The sequence below is a fragment of the Papaver somniferum genome, chromosome 10 (genome assembly GCF_003573695.1).
Source record: "Papaver somniferum cultivar HN1 chromosome 10, ASM357369v1, whole genome shotgun sequence".
NCBI lineage: Eukaryota > Viridiplantae > Streptophyta > Magnoliopsida > Ranunculales > Papaveraceae > Papaver > Papaver somniferum.
Genome location: NC_039367.1, coordinates 52362 through 64304, shown reverse-complemented (window position 1 = coordinate 64304; position 11943 = coordinate 52362). Strand labels below are relative to the sequence as shown.

The following is an 11943-nucleotide window of genomic DNA, read 5'->3' as shown; positions in this document are numbered from 1 at the left end:
TTCTTAGATCATTCTCTGCGTGCTCATGAATAGCTTCTTGTACCATAACTACCCTACCATTATTCTCTTCCAGAATTTTTTTCAAACGTCCATGAGACTGCTCTGCAATGCTTGTAGACTCATTTTTAAAGTTTTTGCATCTTTTGGTCCATGCCTAAACAAACTTCTGCTTCCAAGGATTCAACCAAGTATCTAGGCAATAGTCTACCAGCTTCTTATAATATGTGCTCCAATCATCAATAAACTTCTGCAAGTTAGCATAATACTTGACCCCTGTCTTCGAATGAACCAAATAGTCCCAATCCGTGCATAAATCCTTCCATAGGTCCCCCTCTTCGTCGTATTTTTCTTTTCTTTCCTACTCTCTTTCGCTCGCTCCTTTTTGGAAAGTTTACTTAGACGCTCGTCTTCCTCCTTCGAACGTTGATTACCCTTCTTAATAAGGATCTTTTGGATTTGATTCTTGCAATTAGATAAAAGATTGGTTTGGATGTGCCACATACAAAGAAAATGTTGAGCTAGTGGAAAAACTTGACGGAAGGCACTCATAACTGCATAATCCCAATCCGTAAATATAACCTACGGTGTCTCTTCTCCACGGTAAATCAACCTCACTTGCTCCAACGCCCAAACATAATCATTTATTTCTTCTTTTTCCATAAAGCACCATGCCACGCTGAATGATTGTTTATCCGAAGTATGACTGACCACGTTCAACATCGGCATGTTATACATGTTTGTCTTGTAGGTGCAATCTATGAACAGAACCTGGTAAAAACACTGAGCCAAATCCACCATCCTAGGATGGGAAAGAAAAATCCGAGTCACCTTGTTTCCCGGACCCACCCTGGTTTGCATGGCGTAGTTAAGTTTTTATGCCAACCACTCATACTGTTGCATAATTAATCTACCATCACATTCGGTTTTCTTGAGCGTTGCTTTGGAAGCGTAGATTGTGGAAATGGTAGACAAGTTATCCTTATCTTCCTTCCTTATTGCATTTAGGATCTTAAGAGGCCTACATCCCTTCATATGACGGACCTTCTCCATTTGATGTGGTTTCAATCGGGCATATGCAGGGTGTCCATATAAACTTTTAGGTAGAGGATGGTTGTGACGACCGTCCAGAATACTATCCAATATCCATCGATCAGTTTCGTGGTGCCTTTTGAAATAAATCCTAAAAGGGCATTCACACTTCTTCGATGCAGTTTTGTAGAGCCTAGTCGTCTTCTTCACATATTTGTAATTCTTACCTTTGTGACTTTCTCCCCTTTTCCCTGCCCTCTCGCATACCATCTCCGTATTGTTACAATCGATGTGTCTTCTTTGAAAAACCACGCACATCTTCTCTTTTTCCTTTGAGATGAGTCATTCCTTGGCCTCAGCCTTGTCTTTCCATGTCTACATTCAACAAAGAAATTACACATCTATGAGATCACTAATTAAATAATTTAAATATAATTAAACGGTCAACGGAAACGTACTAAATCAGTCATATAGTGTTGGGAGGTATCCGGACCCATCATAGTGACTGGATCTGATTGAGAGATTAGTTGCACCACCAACTGCAACATAGCATAAAACATTCATTAGAGGGTTGTCACTATGTAAAATAAAACAATGACGACCAAACTATTAATAACCTTGCAAAGGATAGAGTCGTCACCATTTCAACTTGCAGATTGACGACTCAACAACCTAGAAAATCTTACATTTACAAGGGTCGTCACTTAATATTTTAGCAGATTGACGACCAAACACTGAGGAAATGTCGTTTGTGTACCAGGGCGTCATCATAGGTGTTATAGCAGGCGAATGACTCAATTGGTAACAAATGACGACCCTTAAATAATGCTTACGACTCTTAACATACAGACACATGCCATTCTGTTCAGTTTTAATCTAGAGTCGCCACTTTATATAAATATAAACTGACGAATCTATATGAAGTTATTGCAATATTTGAGATTCAACAGTACGTTTGACTACAAGGTGCATTTATTGCATATTTGGGAGATAGGTAACCGTTTTTTTTTCTTCAAAAAAATAGTCGTTGGCCATTTTGTACTGTAAAAGGAGACCTATATCTATCAAAGTTATTCAACCATCACTTTCAATCATCTTAAATCAAACACCCATCACTTTCAAACACCAAAAATGGCTCAAACTCAATTTAATAACCTAGAGGATGTTGCTATTTTTAGAGCACGCATCACGGTTATGAATCATGACTTTGAAAGAGAGCACTGGGTCTTCAAAACCCACGACGAAACCGGAGATCCGTACCTTAACATGGATCAAACATCCGATGCTTGGTGGAAACGTGTGTTTACGATATTCAAAGCACTAAATGGAAATCATTATAGAAGGACGCTCCGGCAGATAAGGGAAAGATACGATTATTTATACAATGAATGCGTATTGCTGAGAGGCGAATTTAAAGCTCGGGTTGACGCTCTTCCCGACGAACCTCGAATGGATAGAGTAAGTTTGTGAATCAATAGGCCGTTCATCAAAAATTATTTTTTGGTTATTTTTGTTCAACAACGCTAACCTATAGAAAAAAAAAACTTGTTTTTACAGTACTCTTTGGGTCGCAGCCAATACGAATTCAAGTACGGACATGAGTTTTTGCTTGAAGACTGCTATCGTCTCTTGAGGGAACGTGAATGGCAATTCGCCGCATATGATTAAACTCGTTTAAGTGTTCAAACGCAATGTAGTGAACTATTTTATGTGTTTTCCTTCTATTTTATTTCATAGTACGTGTATGTTTTATCGGATTCAATAAAATGCATGAGTTCAATTCATTCAGTAAATATAATCCCCAAAAGGGTCGTCAGTGTTTGCAAATATACGTGTGACGACTCTATAGATTGTTTAAAAATGCTGGTATGAGTCGTCACTTTTGGATAATAGACATGTTAACGACTCGAAATGTTATCAACACAGATACTTCTTGATAGTAGAGTCGTCAGCCAATTACTATAACTAATGACGACTCTGCGGAGATTTAAGGGTCGTCGTTTTATTAATTTGATCGGTAACGACCCTCTTATCAGTTAATGTGAATTTTGAATTCACCAATGTGGTTGAGTCGGGCAACGAAAAATAATTCAAAAAAATTATTGTTTGGTCGTTAAATTCTAAAAATAGAGACCCATATCTCACCTCGTCCTCGCCCAAAACATAATTAACAACCTTCTCTTCCCATTCTCATATATTTATCATCCAAGAGGAAAAACAAGAGGAAACACCATGGTTACTCCCTACACTTTCGAAAAGAATTGTGCCATTGTGAGAGCTTGGTGGACAGTCAAAACCACTTTGAAGAACAAGGAAAAGACGTTGATGAAAAATCGGATGCTTGGTGGAACCGTGAATTCGTCGTTTTTGTGGCGTTAGACGGAAATTACAACTTAAGGTCTTTGAAACTCGTCAAGGAGATATTCTTCGAGTGTGAAGTTTTCAAAAGAGAATTGACGGCCGCAAGGAAGCCTCATCCAACATGTTGGGTGCTTTAAGAGTAAGTATATATACAAGAGGTAAAACTTATCCAAAGCTTTGATCAATATTAACTGAGTATGTTTTCGTTTTCAGTTGAGGAGGGTGTATGGCTATTACGAGGAGCTTCATGGTAAAAAGTTTGAGTTCGACGATTTCTACTTTATCTTGGAAGGCACCATGTATAATAACATGCTTTATGATTAAGTGCATAAGTGCACCGCTGTTATCTAGTTTTTTTCATTTCCTTCAATGCAATGCTATGCAAGATGTATGCCTTTTACGATTCAATAAAATGATTCTATGAAATCAAAAATTATGAAAATCCAGTGGAAGAGTCGTTACACCATATTACTATGGCACCTAACGACCCTCCGTAACATTTGCAATGGATAGCTAGGATCGGCATTTCATATGACTACAAATATGACGACTCTAAGTGTTAAATTTACAGGGAGTTTTGGTTTTAGAGTCGTTCCTTTGTTAACCAAAAAACATAAAGACTCTAGTTGACCTAGCTAAAAAGGGTCGGCAATATGTATGACACTACCCTAACGATTTTGCATAACCCGGAGAAGTTGGAGGCTTGAGTCGTTATTGGTAGTGTCAATATATTGACGACCTCAAAGAGTCATTTGGTTATACAACCCCCCGACTTTGACGACCCTCACTCTGAGTAGTTCCATAGTGACCATGAATCGACCACTTGGAGCATCATTCAGACAATTTGAAGAGTATAGGAAGTTTACCTGATTGTTTTGAGCTCCGGGTTCTTCATTTCGAGGATTGGTTCCTTCATTTTGAGTAATAGGTTCTTCATTTGCACCATTATTCATGGCTTCCTCTATTAACATCTCTTCATCAAACATCCAATCCATAGGATTAGTTGAGACAATCTCACCCTCAACACAATCATGGTTGTTATTTGAATCTTCACCAACATCATTTCCTCCAATAGGATCACTCATTCACAAAAACCCTAACTTTTCCCACAAAAACTCCTCTTCTTCTTCTCAACACACAAAAACACTCTTCTTTTTTTCCCTAATTTTTTGGAACCATTTTTCGGGGACCACTGTTTTTTTGGGACAATGGTTTCAATTTTAGTAGGACATTTAGAAGTAAAGTGAAGCCACTCTTTATCCACGTATTTTAATTAATGACCAAAATGTCTTTATATTATCTTATTTTTATTTTTTTTAAAATAAAAAATGATTTTTTTTCAATTTAATTTTTTTTATTAGCTTTCTTTCGACAAGTACAAATTCGCAAGTGTTTTTCTCGCAAACCATTTTAGCAATATATAAATTCGGAGGTATTTTCCACAAATCCATTGCTTTTAATTTGTTTTTTATTGAGAAATCAATTAGAAATCATCAAATTAGAGTTCAAATGTTAGTTATACAGTATTATTCGGTTAGGAGTAGTTTAGAGAAACCCTAGTTTTCTAACTGAACTCCCTAAAACATAGAACACCAAGCTGAACACGTCGGTTAGAACGAAAAATTTCCTTGCAAACCGACCTCATCGTTCGGTGTGTTAGCAAAAGTTTAACCACTCTTAATTTTAACCTTCTTTAGTCTCTAATTTCATCTATATATATGTGATGTGTTTTGTAAGTAAAATCTACAAAATGAAATTTAATTCTTCCTCATTTTGTGTTCTCAGGTGTGGCTGATGAAGTATTAGCTATTATGAAGTACAGCTATGATTATTCAGAGAACGAAAAACTGAAATCTTGTTTCTTATACTTCTCCGTATACCCAGAAGATTATTCGATTTGGAAAGAAGAACTGATCAAGCTTTGGATTGGAGAAGAATCCTTAGATGAAGTTGATGATATAGAGGAAGCTTATATTCGATTTAGAACCACCGTCGTCTTTACCATCATCCTCACCAATGTCTTTGTCATGGGTTAGTCTGGGAAACATAGCTCGTTCAAATACACTTAAGCCTTAATGTTGTTTTGAATTAAAAGAGTTGAGAATCGTGACCATAGTATGTAACCGAAAATAAGGTTGATTTGTTCGCAACTTTGGAGAAATTTAGCCTTCATAGCATGCTCAACCTAAAGATTGTGTTGGATGTGCCTCCACGCTCAACGTTCTTAAATACGTAGCAATTAAGTTGTGTCATGCATCGAAGGATTTAACATGGCTGACCTATGCTCAGAACCTTGAGACGCTTTGTATCGTTTGGATGAATTAGAAGTTTCTGAAGGGGATGCAGCCGAAGAGAAGTTAAAAACTACATTTTCCAGACTCAATAGCATGCCAAAACCAAAGAGGATATGTAACCAGAATGTTAAATTCCTTCAACCTCAAAAATTTGATTATATCATTTCTAATCTTTAACCTCAAAAATTTGCTTAATAGCATGGTGCCTGCGAAAGCCCAACTACCAATCGACCAGTCTTGCTTAAGACTCCCGCGGTCTTACCTCAACATGAACGATTTTCCAAAGAAAGAAATGGATTTTGGGGGGCTGATCTTCTCTTTCTAGGAAAGTACAAGAAAAGGTACATAATTTCTAGGCCTGTATGTATTAATAATCGTTATTCGAATAATATATAGTCATTTAGCCAATCCATTCAAGGAGAGAAGAAAAAAAAGGTAGGCCTAATTATAGCACAGTTAAGAACGAGATGCATGGTCTTGGTAAGAGAGGAAGAAATACAATCAGAGTATAATAGTGAAGTGCTATGGCGACAGAGAAACAGCACTTCAATGTTGAAACCAATGAGAGGTGGCACCACCAGCGGGAGCTAAAAGCTGCAATCACAGTGCCCAGTGCAGAATCCACTGCTTTGTTCCAGACATGCCCAACCTCTTTCTCTTCATTCCTTCCAAATATAGGATCTGCACCTATAAGAAGTTTAAAGCAATCACTACCATGCAATGAGTTTAATAAGAAGTTTAAACTTTGAAGCGATCATTACCATGCAATGAGTTCAGTTATAGATAAAAATGTTGTATCAAGCACATAGTATTCTTGAGAATCCGTCATCCATTAAGACATACAGAGACCTGAATCTTAAAGAAGGCCTCCACCTTCTACTCACAGGATGGACTTACACCTGTAAGACGTTTTAAAACATTCATAACTGGCTGACCCACTTGAAAGTGAATTTATGTTTTCTAAGCACAGGGAGATAGAAAACAGGCTTCGTATTTCATACTGTCTACCTTTAACATCTGATCGGGACTTCCTACCCTTGAGCATATTGATGACAGATGAATAAACTATTTCTAGCCACAAAGCGTTATGGTACACCTTACAAGGGCTTTGATATTATTAAACAATAAGCTCAAAGAATAAAGAATTCTTTAATAGTACTCAAATGCCACTGCCCCAAAGGAAACATCAGTATGATTGATGCCCAATATACACCTCCCTGTACACATGTACATAATATGGGAGAGCGCATCTAAACGAATTGGCGGCTAATTCATCTTCAGGAGGATCCAGCCTAGTGTGTAAAAGAAGAGTCTTTGAAATAGCTAATACAATGAAACAAGTACACAAATCTTCTGTGACATGAAAATAAGGCAGCATTTCAAGTATAACACAAAGACACACACAAAAAAAAAAGACAAACAAAACAAAAAGGTGTGGATAATTATGAGAAATTCAAGCGACATGGAAAATGAATCATCTCCTAGTGGGCAGGTAAAATTTTCCATGTATCATAGAACGGCCCAAAGGAATCTAAATCTTGTTGTCAATGACTACCAACTGAAACATTACATGAATGGCTCAATAAAACTCCTTTCTCAAATTCATCATTGTAAAACATTGGCATTAAACTATGCACAGCAAACTCCTTTCAGTCGATAGACACTAGTTAGTAACACTGATAACCTCCAAATACTTTTGTATGCAAAAAAACAAGTTTAAACCAAAGAAAACATACCAATAAACTTCACATCTATCAGACTTACCAGATTTAGCTTTACTACTTTCCCTTGTCTTTCACACGAGCTTTGTTCCTCGCTTTCCGGCTTGTGTCTTTGCCATCCTTACCTGCTTTACAGATTTTGTTAGATATCAATACTTACTAGGTACCAAAATGAAAAGAAAATTACAGCTAGTTTAACCAAACTTCTCATCTATCAGATTTACTTTGCACACCTGCTGCCTCTATTCCCTTCACAGCTGCCTCTTTGCCATCAACACCTGCTTTATCGGTGTCGTTAGTAGAAAATAACATTGTCGTGACTTGATTTAAATCTACTCCAAATCCCCCATGTCGAGGCATGGTGCACCTGTATAATAAATCAAAATTAGAATACCGTCAAAACACATAGGATTACCACATATAAAAATAAAGTCATCCAGAATTGTGCCTAGACAAAAATAAACTTACTGAAATGCCTCAATATACGTGCATACAGAATCCCAATCACCAAGATCAGTTCCAGATATTTTAAGATCTGCCGCCCTTGAATACAATGCATCAGGATCAATCTCACGTTCGCCACCAGACAGGATTTTCTTCCCTTTAAAAAGAAATAGAAAAAGAAAATATAAGAAGAAACTGAAATTTGAAAATATGTACATCTCATGCATAACGTCATGGAAGAATATAAAGAATACAAATGAAGCTGCATGCTGTAATACATTGGGGGTTTAAAACATCAAAGAAGCAGATATACAAATCAAAAATCGAATATTATTTCAATTGCTTTATACAAGAAATTTAAGTTACCTCGAAGAAAGACATCAAATGAGTTGCTGCTATGGCGCACATCAGGAGATTGCTTGGTGTAAAATGTACTACCAGCAGATGGACAGTCGTAAAGTATATAGAACTCAGTTTCATATCTGTCAGATACAAAAATTTCAATTAAAACAAAGGCATGAGTACTGAAGTACTTCAAATGAGAGCTACAAAACTGAATCTCTGAAAATTCAGACGAGGCAAAATATTCAATGCAAATACTTACTCTTCGAGCACAATCTTCCCTAACTTCCTCTCCTCTTCTGGGTTTAAGCCACGAAGCGGATGAATAACTTTAGTGCCAGCATTCTACGCAAAACACGTTGAAGGTCATCAACGAATTTTACAGCAGAACAAGAAAAACCAGCATTTCATGCGAGGTCATGCATTAATACCTCTAACAGTTGAAGTCCAACATCGAAACGAACTTTCGCATTAAACTGGAAGTACTACCATGACACAAACACATGCAGGTACTCAAAATTATAATATACGGGGTCAAAAAAACAAAGGAAAATAAAGGAAATGTGATGCCTTCTCAGAGGGAATGTAAGAGAATCATTTGTCAAAAAAAAGTTCACCTTTAACTTTTCATAGGGATGCTGGTTCTGAATGGCTTGGAAGTCTTCCTTGCACTTCTCATGCAATTTGTTAAACATGTCAACAAACAGACTCTCTACGAATTCCACTACCTGCATAAGCAAGAGCACATTCCAACAAATCTTTCAGATTAGTACGCATTCAGACAGTAGTGGATTCTCAAAAGAGGTGCTCATACCTCAAAATAGTGTCTATCAATTCACATTTCAACATCAACACCAGTATATTCACACAACTGTTTGCTTATAGAGTCCTCCTTGAAAACAGGTCCTATCTCAAAAACACGCTCAGAACCACCACGGATTGCCATCTGCCTTGCAAATTGAGGTGAATGAGCTAGGCAAGTTGGGTAGCCTTCCCAGTTAAGTTTACAGAAAGGTGCACCACTGCTCGAGCCTGCAATCAGTTTTTGAGTACGCATTCCAATAAATTTTCTAGATGAGAAAAACTCCCTCAATACCTGCACAAGTATGAATTTGTGCTCAAACAATTAGACTTGGCTTCGCGATAAGTGGAACACAGCACAAGCTAATCGATAGTTCAATGTCATTTATGTAGAGGATGCGTACTTACAAGTTCAGCGCAAGACTGAATGCGTAGAATCCCTTGGTTAACAAGTTCGAGCACATATGAAACCCTAGACGGTACTCCAACCTGCAACATCAAAAATAAAAACAACTTTAACAGAGACGCTAAACTTTGTAGATGTGTGATCTATCCTGCTATGCTTGAGAAGAAACCTCCATAGGTTTTTCAACAAAAGCTTCACTCCGTGCTGCGGTATCAGTTTCTACTGGAGCCGGGGGAAGAGTTTTCCCAATGCCATAGATTTTGCCAACTAGAATTACAACCTACAGGCAGAACAGAAGATCAGCCATCCGAATTCCTCAAATAATAAGCAAACCGAAACATACTAAAATCAACGGAAATACCTGCTGGGATAAGTCCTTCATGGATCCCTGAACTCTAGTGTCAGGAAGTGATACAACCCCTTCCAAAGCCAGATACGAATGTTCTGCCAAATTGGTTACATCCTTGGCATCTTGTAGACCAATGAAATCGTCAGCAGTGTTAAGAACACACCTGATACTGAACTCGCCCTCTTTCAAAACGACCGATCCAATCCTTCTATGGACATGAATTGTGGAGGCAACTTCCCCTCGAACAGATATTTTTCTACCGAACATACTTTCATCAACCTTTTCCACTGGAAACAGATTTGGATCAGAATCTTCGATTGACACAGCTGCCTCTGCTAGAGCAGAAACAAAGGCTTGTACACGCTTTTGGTTAGCAGGGGCGGGGACATCTGAAACCCTAGACGGTTCTCCAACCTGCAACATCAAAATAGGAACAATAGGATCATCATTAAATTTAAATTTCATGGCAACAAATTGTACAATAAATCAACACATGGCAATAAGTGTGAGACCATACCTCCATATCTTTCTCAATAACAGCTTCACTCCGTGCAGAGGTATCGGTTTCTACTGGAGCCGGGGGAAGAGTTTTACCAATGCCATAGATTTGGCTGACTTGAAGCACAACCTACAGGCAGAATAGAAGATCAGCCATCAAAATTCCTCAAATAATAAGCAAAGTGAACCATACTAAAGTCAATGTCAATACCTTCTGGGATATGTTCTTCATCGATCCCTTAATTCTAGTGCTAGGAAGCGAAACAACCCCTTGGAAAGCCAGATATGAATGTTCTGCAAAATTTGTCACATCCTTGGCATCTTGTGGACGAATGAGATTGTCCGCCGTGTTAAGAACACACTTAATAGTGAACTCGCCCTCTTTCAAAACTACAGATCCAATCTCTTTGATGACATGAGTTGTGGAAGCAACTACCCCTCTAACAGTTATTCTTCTGTCCATCAAACTCTCATTTACCTTTTCAATTTCAAACAGATTTGGATCAGAATCTTCAATTGACACAGCCGCCTCTGCTACAGCAGTAGCAAAGGCTAGACGACGTTCTATTTCCTTCTGCTTCTTTACTTCTTTCCTGGAAGCTCTTTGGAGAGCAAGCTTCTCTGAAAATTAATGTAAAGAATTTACAACGAATTGTACAAAACTAATACGGTTCTGAAAATTAATGTAAAGAATTTACAACGAATTGTACATAAATAATAGGGTAAGAACGAAAAATTTACAAAACCTAAAAATGGGAACAATATATATAAGTGGATCGAATTTATATTGAAATCTACAAAACCCTAAAAATAGTAACAATAAATAAGAAACTTACCTGAATCATGTACGTTTCTAAATTTGTCTTTGAAATCCACATTAGTTCTCTCGGAAAGTATATCAGCATATGACGGATCCTTTTTTATTTCACTCCATTTCCCAAACCCATGTTTCTCTACTCCGGCCTCAAGGGCTTCGTTCTCCTCCTTAGTCCACTTTTTCTTTTTAACAACTGTTGTGTTAGGAGTAACAACTTCTACATTACCAGTAAGAACTGCACGCCTTTCTTCAGAAACAGTAAATAACAAAGATGTAGTCTCGGAATTAGGTTTAGAAGCCATAGTTTAAAATAGAGATCTACAAAGGAAATTAGGAGAGTTGTTTGATGAGTTTAAGATCTTTTTAGAATTTTTGTGAGGATTTCAGTAAGTTGAGAGCTAGAATTTTTGCAGGGTTTCGGTAAATTGGGAGGAGAGCTGTTGTTGTTTAGAGAGGGAAGATGAATGAATGAGGGTTTGGCTTTATGTACTCCGTCACAAATGTTAGTGTGTGGGCAGATACAGGATTATCTACATTACTACTTTATTACTGTGTTTTCTTGTCCTCTTTTTTTTGGTATCATTGACAAGTGGCAACTTACTCAAGCATCCGGGTCTGATAGTATACATTTTTATGTGCGAACCTAACTAGATCCTAGTGATTGAATTTGCTTGATTATAAAATGGCTGAGGACCTGATCATCTTACATTATGCTACACTTCAAGACCTTCTATGGGGTGTATTCTTATACTCAAGGTGACGCACTCCGGGTGAGATTCTATGTTCCTTGTAGCGTGTTTGGATGCGCATTTAAAAATTGTTTTTCGATTTAAAGTTAAAAAATTAGAAATCAGTTTGGTAATAATATTTTAGAACGATTT

The 11943-nt window shown here is 37.5% G+C and overlaps 2 protein-coding genes across 2 annotated transcripts; both read right to left on the bottom strand.

Moving 5' to 3' along the window:
* Positions 1-7462: 7462 nt before the first annotated feature.
* On the bottom strand, positions 7463-8925 carry LOC113318463 (aspartate--tRNA ligase 2, cytoplasmic-like). The gene is made up of 7 exons (XM_026566626.1): positions 8809-8925; positions 8623-8676; positions 8454-8536; positions 8216-8331; positions 7874-8006; positions 7639-7772; positions 7463-7530 (listed from the first exon to the last, which is right to left on the bottom strand). The coding sequence occupies exons 1-7, from the start codon at positions 8923-8925 to the stop codon at positions 7463-7465; spliced, it is 705 nt and encodes a 234-aa protein (XP_026422411.1).
* Positions 8210-11455, bottom strand: LOC113318605 (aspartate--tRNA ligase, cytoplasmic-like). The gene is made up of 11 exons (XM_026566787.1): positions 11082-11455; positions 10457-10866; positions 10265-10375; positions 9760-10161; positions 9568-9678; positions 9401-9481; positions 9006-9287; positions 8809-8919; positions 8623-8676; positions 8454-8536; positions 8210-8331 (listed from the first exon to the last, which is right to left on the bottom strand). The coding sequence occupies exons 1-7, from the start codon at positions 11362-11364 to the stop codon at positions 9027-9029; spliced, it is 1659 nt and encodes a 552-aa protein (XP_026422572.1). The 5' UTR covers positions 11365-11455; the 3' UTR covers positions 8210-8331; positions 8454-8536; positions 8623-8676; positions 8809-8919; positions 9006-9026.
* Between the last annotated feature and the right edge of the window lie 488 nt (positions 11456-11943).

What these genes read in the sequence shown, in the direction of transcription:
- LOC113318463 (XM_026566626.1), bottom strand. Translation starts at nt 8,925, where the DNA reads ATGCAGGTAGTGGAATTCGTAGAGAGTCTGTTTGTTGACATGTTTAAC. An exon ending in ATCCCTATGAAAAGTTAAAG is followed by an intron (nt 8,677 to 8,808) that starts GTGAACTTTTTT and finishes GTGTCATGGTAG; the next exon opens with TACTTCCAGTTTAATGCGAA. An exon ending in GGGAAGATTGTGCTCGAAGA is followed by an intron (nt 8,332 to 8,453) that starts GTAAGTATTTGC and finishes TGTATCTGACAG; the next exon opens with ATATGAAACTGAGTTCTATA.
- LOC113318605 (XM_026566787.1), bottom strand. Translation starts at nt 11,364, where the DNA reads ATGGCTTCTAAACCTAATTCCGAGACTACATCTTTGTTATTTACTGTT. An exon ending in TTGTTGAAAAACCTATGGAG is followed by an intron (nt 9,482 to 9,567) that starts GTTTCTTCTCAA and finishes TTGATGTTGCAG; the next exon opens with GTTGGAGTACCGTCTAGGGT. An exon ending in TTCAGTCTTGCGCTGAACTT is followed by an intron (nt 9,288 to 9,400) that starts GTAAGTACGCAT and finishes ATACTTGTGCAG; the next exon opens with GTATTGAGGGAGTTTTTCTC.